Source organism: Phalacrocorax aristotelis, chromosome 7 (assembly GCF_949628215.1).
Source record: "Phalacrocorax aristotelis chromosome 7, bGulAri2.1, whole genome shotgun sequence".
Taxonomy (NCBI): Eukaryota; Metazoa; Chordata; class Aves; order Suliformes; family Phalacrocoracidae; genus Phalacrocorax; species Phalacrocorax aristotelis.
Window position 1 is genome coordinate 14,782,236 of NC_134282.1, and position 11,553 is coordinate 14,793,788.

At 47.9% G+C, this 11,553-nt stretch overlaps 2 protein-coding genes across 4 annotated transcripts; both read right to left on the reverse strand.

The window, feature by feature from the left end:
* Positions 1–537: 537 nt before the first annotated feature.
* Positions 538–4,954, reverse strand: NCBP2 (nuclear cap binding protein subunit 2). Of its 2 annotated transcripts, none has more exons than XM_075098908.1 (4): positions 4,787–4,954; positions 3,832–4,013; positions 2,927–3,065; positions 538–2,334 (listed from the first exon to the last, which is right to left on the reverse strand). In XM_075098908.1, exons 1-4 carry the CDS (start codon positions 4,865–4,867, stop codon positions 2,263–2,265), a joined length of 474 nt encoding a protein of 157 aa, XP_074955009.1. In that variant the 5' UTR covers positions 4,868–4,954; the 3' UTR covers positions 538–2,262. The 2 variants fall into 2 exon arrangements, with proteins under 2 accessions (XP_074955009.1, XP_074955010.1); XM_075098909.1 differs by having other exon boundaries at positions 3,832–4,060; positions 4,787–4,935.
* Positions 4,955–5,845: 891 nt separating this feature from the next.
* Positions 5,846–10,794, reverse strand: PIGZ (phosphatidylinositol glycan anchor biosynthesis class Z). 2 transcript variants are annotated; one of them, XM_075098907.1, is made up of 3 exons: positions 10,319–10,789; positions 9,457–9,876; positions 8,774–8,891 (listed from the first exon to the last, which is right to left on the reverse strand). In XM_075098907.1, exons 1-3 carry the CDS (start codon positions 10,710–10,712, stop codon positions 8,848–8,850), a joined length of 858 nt encoding a protein of 285 aa, XP_074955008.1. In that variant the 5' UTR covers positions 10,713–10,789; the 3' UTR covers positions 8,774–8,847. The 2 variants fall into 2 exon arrangements, with proteins under 2 accessions (XP_074955007.1, XP_074955008.1); XM_075098906.1 differs by having other exon boundaries at positions 5,846–9,876; positions 10,319–10,794.
* Between the last annotated feature and the right edge of the window lie 759 nt (positions 10,795–11,553).

Sequence of the window (11,553 nt, forward strand, 5' to 3'; positions counted from 1 at the left end):
TTTGGAGATAGTAAGACTTCACATGATATATCATGTGCTTTTAGATCCCATTTTGATTGAAACTTCTCCCAAAATAGAAAATCTCACTTTAAAACAAAATCTTTCCATATGCATTGCATGTACGCAGTGAAAGACAGTGATAGTTCTGAGGGAAAATCTTATCAACTCAATTTCATTTGAGAATTACTGTCTTGCAGCACTTACAATTAAAAAAAGAATTAAACCTCATTTTTGTAAGGAAGTGCACCCTGAAGACTACTCGTTACACACTGAGGACTTTCATGTCCACTTCAATGATTTCAGTAAATAATTTCATTCCTGTTCTATAATCCAAAAAGTACCAGAATGAAGAGCATTAACCAAACATCTTTCAGCATCCAGTTCAGAACTGAACAAGACCGAAAATCCAGTCAAAGGGAAGGAATATTCACTCTCTCCATCTTAAAAGACACTAGAATACAGGACATGGACAAGAGGCTGAACACAGCTCCTTTCTCTCACTGATTATGTTAAAAAAAAACCAAACAAAACCAACAATCCATTTTGATGTTGCAGCTTTATTTGAAAGTGACTTAGTTTTGGCAACACAATTTTTAATACAAAATTGATACAATGAAAAATAAACTTCAGAGATTTCCTAGAGCAACTTACAGGCTGTAAATTAATAATCAAGTGTACTATACAGAAAAAGGTAGCTTTGTTCAAAGTCATGTTTGCAGACCAGCACCAAGTGATCCTGAAAATCTAGTTTTATTCTATGTGCCAAAAAAAGCAAAGCCCACCTGAAATCTCACTTCCTAAGTAAGCAAAGTGTCATTGCAGTTGTTCTACCTCACTCTATTTCCACCTTACAGTAACAGTTGTGACTAACTGTACACAAGAGACACATCAAGGTTTCCAACAATATCTTCAGTGAGTAAAGGTCAGCTTTTATTTACCTGCTATTTTAAAGGTTTTTAAGGAGTCATGGACGATGAGGTATTTGGAAAAAACTTTATGAATTGCCAAAAAACTCAGAAGTCCATAATAAAAATAATCCAAAGCCTTGTAACGGTTCCCTTTAAACTATTTCATTTCAGCAGGTCAATTTCACCAACCTTGGGATCACTAATTATTTTCATTTCTATGTCTGCAATACATCAAAATCCTATCATATAAACTAGCAATGTTAATAGGATCTGGTGGGGGGGGGGGGGGGGGAACCTAAAGTCCTGCAATTCTTTTACCATTCTTACCACATGCTCAATAGAAAGCAGAACTCTCAAAAAGGCATCTTTTTTTTAATTTTTACTTCTGTCTGCAATCAAGTTTCTCAAATAGAATATCTATTTTAATAACAAACTTTCTCATTATACACACTTCCTCAAACATCCCATTTTTGGGGATAATTGTACAACTTGGCTTTATGGCATCCTTGTAGGCACAGGAAAGAGACTGTTCCTCAAATATTAAGGCCATAGAGAGCTACCAGACAGGAGCAAAATACTGCAATCCAACTGTGAAAATCACTGCTACTGTAATTCTTACACTTTCTGTTCTCTGTATCCCACAAAGCAAAATGGTTCTCAATCACGCAACGTCGTGCAATCACATTATACTTTGTAGAAGACTACAAGGGTCTGTGTTCTGCTCTCTGCTAGGCTTCCTTCTCACCTGATGATTCCTGGGCTCATCAGTCTGACTTGGTTTATTGTGGCCGTTCGTGTTGGTGTGCTAGGAACAGCATCAGTGTAAAAGGATGCTAATCCAGTAACCCCAGGAAATCTGCAACTTCAAGTCTTCCCTAGAAACTGGAAAATTTCCTTAGAAATTGCACTTCCTTTTCAGCTTCTTTGCCTTTTTCTTTCATTTCTGAAACCTACACCAATCCTCCTTTATTGCCGCTCTCCACCCTGTGATACCAATGTAAACGAAACCCAGAAACAGAATAATCAAGTTTTGCCAGTGAAAAAAAGTACCATACCATTAAATCTTTGTTCCTTTTAGTACAGTTACAGCAGCATTTAGAGACCAAAGCCTCACACATACTATTGCTTAAAACCTTACTCCCAGGTCCTCTCTGTTAATGTACTCTGCAATGCTTTAGAACCTGGTATTAACACAGAAGATATATTGATCATACTATGTGATCACAGGAACACGGATAGTAGTTTCTGTGAATTTCTAGCTACATAAATTTGTGTGCAACAGACCTACTTTGTGCCTGGTGACATTTACAATGCAGATTTAGTTCTCCCCCGAGGCTGACGAGTCATTCACCATTCACTGGCATTGAACAGTTTTGCCATAGCCACCTCTTCCAGCGTCATAGTCTTGCCGATATTCATCTCGGACCTTACGAAGGAGGAAAAATGGAAAGTCCAGTAAAGATAAACAATTTCTCAAAAATGATCACACCATCAGAATATAGTCAAACTGAGTTCACAAAATTTAAGTGGCCACAAGGAGCTTACTGACAAAACAGAAGGCAAAGTGCATCATGCGGAAGCCCAGAACGCAGCATAAACTAACTTCCTTTTCAATAATGTCCAGGGGGACCCTTTAATCAAGACAGCCAAAGTGAGAATGGCTAGCCTCACGCTTCAGCAGTAAAAGCATCTGCTACCTGCTCAACTTCATGCAGCTATGTGCTGTCCTTGTGTGTTCTTGACAGCCTTATATTTTCTGGGCCTATCTATAAGCATTATCTCCCCAAGCAGCCAAGAAGCTTCCGAAAGCACTTTCAGTGAAACAGATGAAAAAGTTATTTATTCCTTGTGGATAACATCATCACTGATAAGATGTCTTACAGACTAACATATAGTGCTACCTTAAACAATAATTGCTAAGCTGCTATTTCTGAAGTTGTTCTGAATACATTCATTCCAAAAGCAGTAATTTGGCAAAGTCACCAGTGCCTTAAAAACTAGACTGTACAACAACCTACCTGGCCCCCTGATCTTCCACGACCGTACTGCCTACCCTCCTTAAATCCTGCATCCCAGTCTGTCCTTATGATCCTATCATCAAGTCTGGTTCCATTGATGTATCGCATTGCATTTTCAGCATCTCCTCTTGCATAATACCTTAGGAATAGGTTAACGAAAAAAAACAGGGCTTCTATTTTCAACACACGAGAAAAGGAACAATATCCAATGGGCTACAAAACCAAGTATTTGCTTGAATCATGTTCCTGCTTGGCTACTTCTGAAATCAACTGCTTTTATGAAGCTATGTGGGCTGACAAAACAGCCAGTGAACACAACAGTGTGCAGGAACTCAAGCATATTAAAAATGTGTATATCGGATCAAGTTCTTTAACCATGCTCACCCTTAAAAGTGTAAAGGTCTATTACTAAAGAAAGAATGAGAAGCCCCATGCATGCTCCGTTCATGCTGCAAACTTTCACCATTTCGGTGAGTTTGCTGGAAACAGTAATGGAGCAATCTCAGACACTTGCATGTAACGAAGTCAACGTATGACAGAGATGCAAGATACCAGCTGAAACTACACACGTGCTTGTATGAGAAGAAACATCTCTTTACTCGGGCAGAGACTGACTGCAGTAAAGTTGGTCTCTTCACTGCAGAGACCAACTGTCTAAAAAGTGCCTGGCTTAAAGTATCAGAGTGAAAGCAACCTAATAACCGCCACTCAATGTGAGGTCTAGGCTTGCCCTCTCTTGCCTGGGGCTCCCACAGACACTTTAGCAACCAAATAATTTTATTCTCAGATGATTTTCCTGTGACTCAGAGCCTGCATCTGAGCTAACCTGTGCCCTGCCTGCTCCTGCCTGCCACCGCAGCACGGCTCCTGCTCCTCCCACCAGGGGGGATACAGCAGAAGGATACTCCACGAAGCAGAAGCCGCAGGCAGTTTTCTTCACTTTGTCCAGCCCCATGATGACCTTCTTGATGTCGCCGCTCTTACCAAAGAGCTCGTGGATCTGCTCCTCCGTGGTGTAGAAGGAGAGGTTCCCCACGTACAGCGTACAGCTCTTCCTCAGCAGCCGCTCCTGCTCGTACCGCGTCCCCTGAGCCACAATGACAGCGTTACCCTGGTACCTCAAATGTACGTATTCTTCTCGGATGAGATGGAATAGCGCACGAGTTAGTAGTAGTTAAGGAAGAATCACAGTTAGGAGTAGAAACTAACACCTGATAATTTTAACGAGGTAGTAAATAATGCTTAGGCCAGATAAGAGAGTATTAGCAATGCATGCCTCACTAATGAGAGCCTCCTAAAAGACTGACAGTGGAGACATCCCGCCGCAAAGAAGGGTGTGAAGATAAGGGAAGGCCAGATGCGAAGACACCAGTGATAGCAGGGAACATCTTGGCCCAGAAGGCGCCGAAGCACAGAAACTGTGGAAAAGATAATTCCGGCGGGGGGAGATTGCGACCACCGACCCAGCTGAGAGACGAAAGGAGTACCCCCCGCCCCACCTTCAGCATGCGCAGTGAATTCAAATCACACTGTAGCTATTAACTTAAGCGAAGAAGATACAGACCAATGGAAGAAGAGGATACTCAGTCAGGTCAACGGTTATGTATTAGACAGGCGCGGTGGGGTAACTTTCACGTGCAAATGTCAAAAAGGAACTACAGCAGGTGTGCGTGCTAGGCGGAGAGATCCCCCATGCAGCCGGCGCCGAATCAAACAAAGCCTGCTCTTTAACACACCCGGTGTTAAGGAGTTTTATTCCCAGTTTTCAGTGACAACCGCACGGCGGGGCCGACCCGGAGTCTGGCCCAGGCGGACCGCGCGGCCCCTCCCCCCCGCCGCCACCGGCGGCGCCCCGCTCACCCGGAAGTGCTGGTCCCGGTACTGGCTGAGGTCGGCGTAAGAGTCGCTGCACAGGACGCTAAGCGTCCCGCCGGAGCACATGGCGGCAGCACGGCACGGCCCGCCGCACCGCAGACAGACCTACCGCCCCTCAGCGCCCCCGCGCACGCGCCCACCGCCGCCGCACGGGCAGCCAATGGCGAGGCGCGCCCCGGCTCTCGCGGGAGCCCCGCCCCCCTCTCGCGAGAGCGGCCGGAGGATGGTGCTGCGGCGGGTGCTGTGGGCGCTCCTCAGCGACCCGCGGGTGACCGAGCGCCTCTCCCAGTGGCGGCCCCTCCGCGCCGCCGCCCGCCTCACCGCCGCCGCCATCACCCGCGGACAGCTCGGCGCCCACCGGGCCGCCCGGGACCTGGGACCGCGCCTCACCCGGCTGCGCGACACCTTTCTCCGCGAGCTCAAGGACGGCGCCCGGGCGCAGGGCTGGCCGTGGCCCCCCGGGCGAGGACCGGGGCGGGGCGGCCGCCCCGGGGGAGCGCCCTGACCGGCCGCCGCGGAGCCGCCGAGCCGCGCCCGCGGCGGGATCCCGCCCCCGCTTCCCTGCGCCCGGCGCGGCAGGAGGAGAAGCGCGTTGGAGCCGGCGGAGAAGCGGACCCGCCGGCCGGACCCACCGGCCGCCCCCGGCCCCCAGCGCCGGCCGCCGAGGAGCCCAGCCTTACCCCGGCCGCGGACGTCGGCCGCTTCTCCAGAGCCGCGAGCGGCGCCCGAGCCCGAGCATGAAAACGCGAAGCACGCTGCTGATCGGTATGATGGATTTTCATTGCACAGTCAGTTTACACTTTCCACAGTACTCGGTAACAGGCAGAAGGCTGACTCACATTGGACATCGTCCAGAACACTGTCAAGATAATCACTTCTAAGTGCTTGATGAGAAACTCGAAATAAAAACAAATTTCTCAGTGGAGTCCCTTTAACAATTTCTGTATACACAACAGTAATTTTCTACATTTATATCGCAACTTCAGTACAAAAAGAGCTCTAAATGTCGATAGTGATGGTGACGGGCAGGATAATCGCTCACTTTACAGGTAGGTAAAAGAGATTCAGTCGCTATCCTAAATGCACACCTCAAGTCTGTGGTAGCAAGAAGTGTTTAGAGGGAGAAAAAAAATGACGAATAGAGCCATCCTAACTGTAAATATGGGAGAAGATGTATCCATCGTATGTGATGCACTGGGCTGGGTTATTTCAGTTGCTCTGTCTAACATGTGAGACTATAGCAGTCAGCCTTCCTTCATAGCACGTTTCAGTATTTGGGTCCAGCTGACTAGATTCTTAGTTAACTGGGGAGGATGATTTCCATTCTTTGTATCACCCCAGGTGAAAATAACCTTGCAAATTATCCAAGATAGGGTTCCCAGCATTGCTGGTAAAATTAAACCTCCCACCAACAAGGACTTAGGTGTGCAGGGATGGAAAAAACTGGATCTATGGTGTAAATGATAAAGGTATAGGTAGTGAGACAAAAAGCAGTGTGTGTTCAGTCTGAATTAGTGGTTGTAGTCCAGGTTCCTGTCCTGGCTCTATCGCAGGTTACCTGTGCAGCGGTGGAGAAGTTGCCATGCCATGGGAAAGGTGCTCCATTGCAGCCCTGAAGAGAACTCCGGTGATATGGCCAGAGGTCATAAGTTTTTTGAAAATAATTTTCAAAATTTAAAAGATGCTGTTTAAGAAAGCTGAAAACAGTAAGCAGGATGTGGAATACCAGCTGTGGCACATGTCTATTGTCCCAGTGTAAGACAGCAAAAACGTAATTAACTTGGAAAACAATTGGCATCATGATCCTTTCATAACTACTTCCACTACTTCATGAGTCATCAGTACAAACACACATATACCCCCTCTCCCCCCACCTCCCCCAAAACACGCACCTTTAATTTACAGGCCTGGCAATATGAAGGATGAAGGGTGTGGGATGAACATGTAAGGGAGACTTACCACAAAATGCTTTAGAAGAGAACAAGAGCTATGTTTGTTAAAAATCTAGATTGTATATTTACTTTGGAAGGTACAGGCATGTCCTTCACATGGGGATTTTTCCTAACTTCCCTTCAGAGCCTGGCCTCAGGCTATACCCTCTCTGTTGAAAAACTGCCTCAGAAGATCTTATGTAAATCTGGGTGGATGAAAAACTGCAAAAAGCATTACTGCCTTTGTGAGCAGAACAAATTCAGGTGTCAGATTTGTTTCGCAGAGAGAGGCTTGACGTACAGCGCATGTGCCAATTTAGTATCTCCCTCCGCATCAGGATGGTTTGGATCTAGAAATTCACGCAGACAAAAATGAAAGTTGTTATTTGTGCTACACTGTTAAGCATATAAATCATTCTCAGCTGAAGCTCGGGGTTATCTGTATCCTGCTTTAAAATCAGACAGCTCTCCAGTAGAGAGGATGCAATCTGTCATTCTCACTAAGCTGCTTTAATGGGGAGTGGTTACTGAAAGGGGAGGGGGGTGCAGGGGATGCGGCTTCTCCCTGGGATCCTCACACGCTCCCCTGCAGCAGAACCGGTGGATCTCTAACCCTGCAGTAAGACAGTTTGGAGATCCATCTGCTCAAACACATACACAGGATCAAACCCCTCTGAGTTACCTGTTTTCCATCCGCGCAGCTCCTTGACCCAGCTCACCGTAGGGCCGGCGGTGCACCGCTGCGGGTGCCAGAGCCACGACAGAGCGATGGAAGCTGCAAGACATGCAGGGGGAGCACGGAAGGGAAGGACTGTCCCATTTGCGGTAGCTAAACAACAGACAGGCTTCATGCCATCAAAATGCAGCATTCTCAAGCTGCTGTATGCAATACATACGTAGCGCGTCCACAAGAACAGAACTGTAGCAAGAAACACTGAACAGGCAAAGCTTGGATTTTAGGATTTAGCACAAGTACTTATGCTGAAGCATCTTCTGTGTTCTAAACCACATCAATGCTGGTGATTTTTCAAGACAGAACCACCCAAGGCAATATTACAGCACTGATGCCTATATTGTGGCTGCAGTCTGGTCTAGTGATTGAGTGCGGGCTCCGAATTTTTAAGAGCGTAAAATAAAACCTTAGAGTCAGACCAGCTTTCGTCTAGTCCTGTAACCTCTCTCCAGCAGCTGAGTTCATGCCTAGTATCAGTAAAACCCACATAATCCACAAACCCTCTGTCAGAGGTTATAAGAACTTTCAAAAATAAAGCTCACATGGGAAGAGCTAAGCTTGAATCAGAGTTTTGGTTCATCCTCTGATTTCATCCTCTCTCTTCAGGAAAATTACACAAGTTGATATGAAACACCACAGGGGCTGAATAACTCAGATCTTAAGCAGGTTCTATCCAGAAACTGGCTATACTGGTGAGCGTGAGAGTTTGAAGGGAAGAAAGAGACTTGGGAGACCCCCCCCCAGTGCCACTGCTTGGGCTGAAGGTGGGCCTGTGAAGAGGAAGGTCTCATAGCACCTTTAGGCAGCACCCAAGTGAAGTGGAAAACTAAAACATTGCTCTCCTGAAATCTAAAGGCTCTGCTGATCTCTGCCTAGCTGAAGGATGTAGAGTCCTAACTGACTTCTCCAGTTCCCACTGAACAGGAAGGGCATTTGAGGTGGGTCTTCCATTGATAAGTGTGGAAATATCAAAGTCTCATTCTTGAACGAGACACTGCATTTTGTAATTGTGGCTCTGACTGTACCAGGGATTATAACAAAAACCTGACAGTCATTGCAGGTAAAATTGTTTGCACGCTGCTCAACTGTTCGGCAGAGGGTTTCCTCTTCAGACCCAGCCATATCAATGACTTCTATATGCGTGTCCCTCTTCTTGATATTAAGCAGAGACCTAGGAGGCATGTAGGTGTGAGCAAAGAGTAGAGTGTAATGTCTTGGGTGGTGCGGGGACTCTGGAGAATGCACGAGCTGCTCCAAGTGAAACAAGCACGGTATCAGTCCTCCCTGGTGTAAGCACCCAAACAGCAAAGCCCCGAGAACATTGAAAATAACAATGACGTGTTTCCACTTCACAGCTCTATTCTGTGATGTGCTAAACAGGACTAATGGCACGATGAGAGGAATGAGAAACCGAGGTTCTTGATGGCTGAACAGGGAGAGAAATGCCAAAGGAACAAAATAAAACAGCAGTAATGTTGGATTGCCCTCAGAATGCACTAATAGCCCAGATGGCCCATGGTAATATGACTTGACCCGTACTAATTGATGGATATATTTCTTTAACATTTTAAAACCAGCACCAATGGCCAGAATATGTAAGATCCCAAAGAGCATTATTCCGTTGACTGTAAAATGTGTAATGCGTGGGTGACTCCCATGCAGTGCGAGATTATGAGGATTAAGATTATATCTTAGAAAATTGAAAGGGGTTACTATAATTTTCTCATTCAGTTGACCTATTACATCAAACAGGCTGCTCTTTTTAATGTTGTAGAAGTTGCCTAACTCCAGGGAGGTGAAATAGAGGGTATCAGCTGTTACAAAAACAATGGCAGTAAAACATGCACATAGGACAAGCTTCAAAAAGTGGTTTATGGCAGTTTTAATGCTCTTTTGAGAGTCGACAATTAAGCCTGCCCAGTAAAGCAGGGGCATTAGGGCAAAGGCCAGAAAGGTTGGCCTGTTGAAAAACCCAGCAGTCGTTATAATACCTATGAGAGGGCTGCTTGTAGGCTCTGCGACGCTGCCGGCAGACTTTCTTGAGGATACCAGTACCATCAGAAGAGCAAAGAGAAGTCCCTCAAGCGTGTTGGTAAATGTTCTCGTGTAAAATACCAGAGTGACATACGATCCGGCAAGAAGTACCAGTGCTTTCCATGGATCCGCTTCCCAGGAAGGAGCTAATCGATAAACACTATAGTCGAGTATGAAAGAAAATATTGTAAAGAGAAGGCGAGGTGATACAAGAAGGGTGTAGCTGTTGATGCAACTTGAACATATGTCCAGCTGCTGCAAAGACTTGATCACCCAGTAGGTAACTCCAGATGTCATTAATGGGAAAACAGCTGTTCTGCAAGGAGAGCTGGAAAGGAACTCCCACGGGTAATAGACCTGTAGGTTTAAAATATCTCCTATAAAGGAAGAAAAAAAAAATACATCCATGTATAACGTATTTTATTCAGTAATTCAGCACTAGGGATACAGCTTAGAGTAAGGCATCACGATGCAGAGCAGACCATAAACTTTTGAGATTTCTGTCAACACGGAAATTTTTCGGAGCGCGCCGTTGACCTTTGCACAGCCTCAGGAGAACAGAGAGGCTGCTGCGGCGCCGCGGTTCCGGGCCGCGCCCGGTGCGGGAGCGGGTGCCTGGGCGCCGGCTCCCCCGCGGACACCCGGCGGCGCCCCGCGGCCGGGAGCGGGGCCGGGCCCGAGGGGGCTCCGGGGCCGCGCCGGCCTGCGCTCCCCCGCCGAACCCGCAGGAAAGGGGAAAGGCAGCCCGCGGGGTGCGGGGGCGGCCGGCACCGCCCCGCTCCCGCCGAGGGCTCGCCCCGCCCCGCCCCGCCGCCTTACCTGCCATCACCTCGGGCGACTGGAAGAACTCGTCGGGATGCAGGTAGCCGGCCTGCGGCAGGAGGCACCAGCCCGCCCGCAGCGCGGCCAGCAGCGCCCACAGCCCCCCGGCGCCCATGGCGGCACCGGCACGGCCCGCCGCCGCCAGGGGGCGCCCGGCCGCCGGCCCGGCCGCCGCAGCGGGACCCTGGCGCGCATGCGCACCCCCCCCGCCCCGCCCTTGTGATTGTCTCGTAATTGACCAAAACGCGGGGCTGACGTAGGGCCCAGGAAAGGGGCCGCCGCCGCCTGCGGGTGACGGTTCGCCAAGAACAGAGCCAGAGCCCGGCCGTTTCTGTTGTCTCTTGCGGAGACCAGAGGCACCCCGGGCCCGACGTGACGGCCGCGCCGCCATCCCGCAGCCATATGGAATTGCTCATGACGAGAGCCTCGCTGCGCCCGTCAGCAGCTCCGTCACCCAGGCAGGCCGCAGGGAAAAGGGCATTGCTGCCCTTCCTTTATTACACTGCGCATGTTTGAGAATAACTTCTGTAGGAGGAAACTGCGAACATGAAATTAATTGTGCAATTCCTGCCTACAAGCAAAATCCTTCCATGAAAGAAGAGAGGCAATGAATCCAAACATTTGTACAAACAATGCAAGAACACAAGGAGGACATAGGCTCCTCTTGGGCCCCTCCAAGGAAAGGAGTGATGCTCAATAACAGTGGGGTAATGACAACACTAGCAGCCCCGCAAAACCAAAGGACTTGGAGATCTAGCTACGTATCCTATTTAAAAAGCCACTCTGCAAGCTAGAAAGGACCCACATGTGGCAGAAACGTACACACTAAACACGTGGATTATGCATCTAATACATCAACTACGTATTGGACAGAAAATCTTAACACTGCATATTCCAAGGTACACGGACAGGAAGCCACGGCCAAGAGGCTTCAGCTGAATGGCCAGAGGTGTCATGGGTGGCAGGAGCAGAGCTCAGACCCAAGGACTTCAATCCTATGTGACTGCAGGTTTGGGTGCTGCTGCATTGCATCACTACTTGCTACTGCAGACACAGCTCTAAAATATAAAACAAATAGCAGGAGGCCATATTTTCTTTCTCTCCCTCTTAAACCCAGGTAACCTTGGAGCAAACTAAATGGGTGAAAAACTGGGAAGCACGATAAGAGAAGCAAGGAGTGAGTGTTAATTTCCCAAAGAAGCGAGAAACTGTAGTTTAGCTATCAGGCCAAA

Bases quoted from the DNA above. Each gene is read 5' to 3' on its own strand.
- NCBP2 (XM_075098908.1), bottom strand. From the start codon at position 4,867: ATGTGCTCCGGCGGGACGCTTAGCGTCCTGTGCAGCGACTCTTACGCC. The intron at 3,066-3,831 runs GTATCCTTCTGC...CCTATTCCTAAG, and splicing joins TGCGGCTTCTGCTTCGTGGA to GTATTATGCAAGAGGAGATG. The intron at 2,335-2,926 runs GTAGGTTGTTGT...CTCCTTCGTAAG, and splicing joins GTGGAAGATCAGGGGGCCAG to GTCCGAGATGAATATCGGCA.
- PIGZ (XM_075098906.1), bottom strand. From the start codon at position 10,712: ATGGCGGCGCGGCCGTCACGTCGGGCCCGGGGTGCCTCTGGTCTCCGC. The intron at 9,877-10,318 runs GTAAGGCGGCGG...CTTCCTTTATAG, and splicing joins GTCGCCCGAGGTGATGGCAG to GAGATATTTTAAACCTACAG.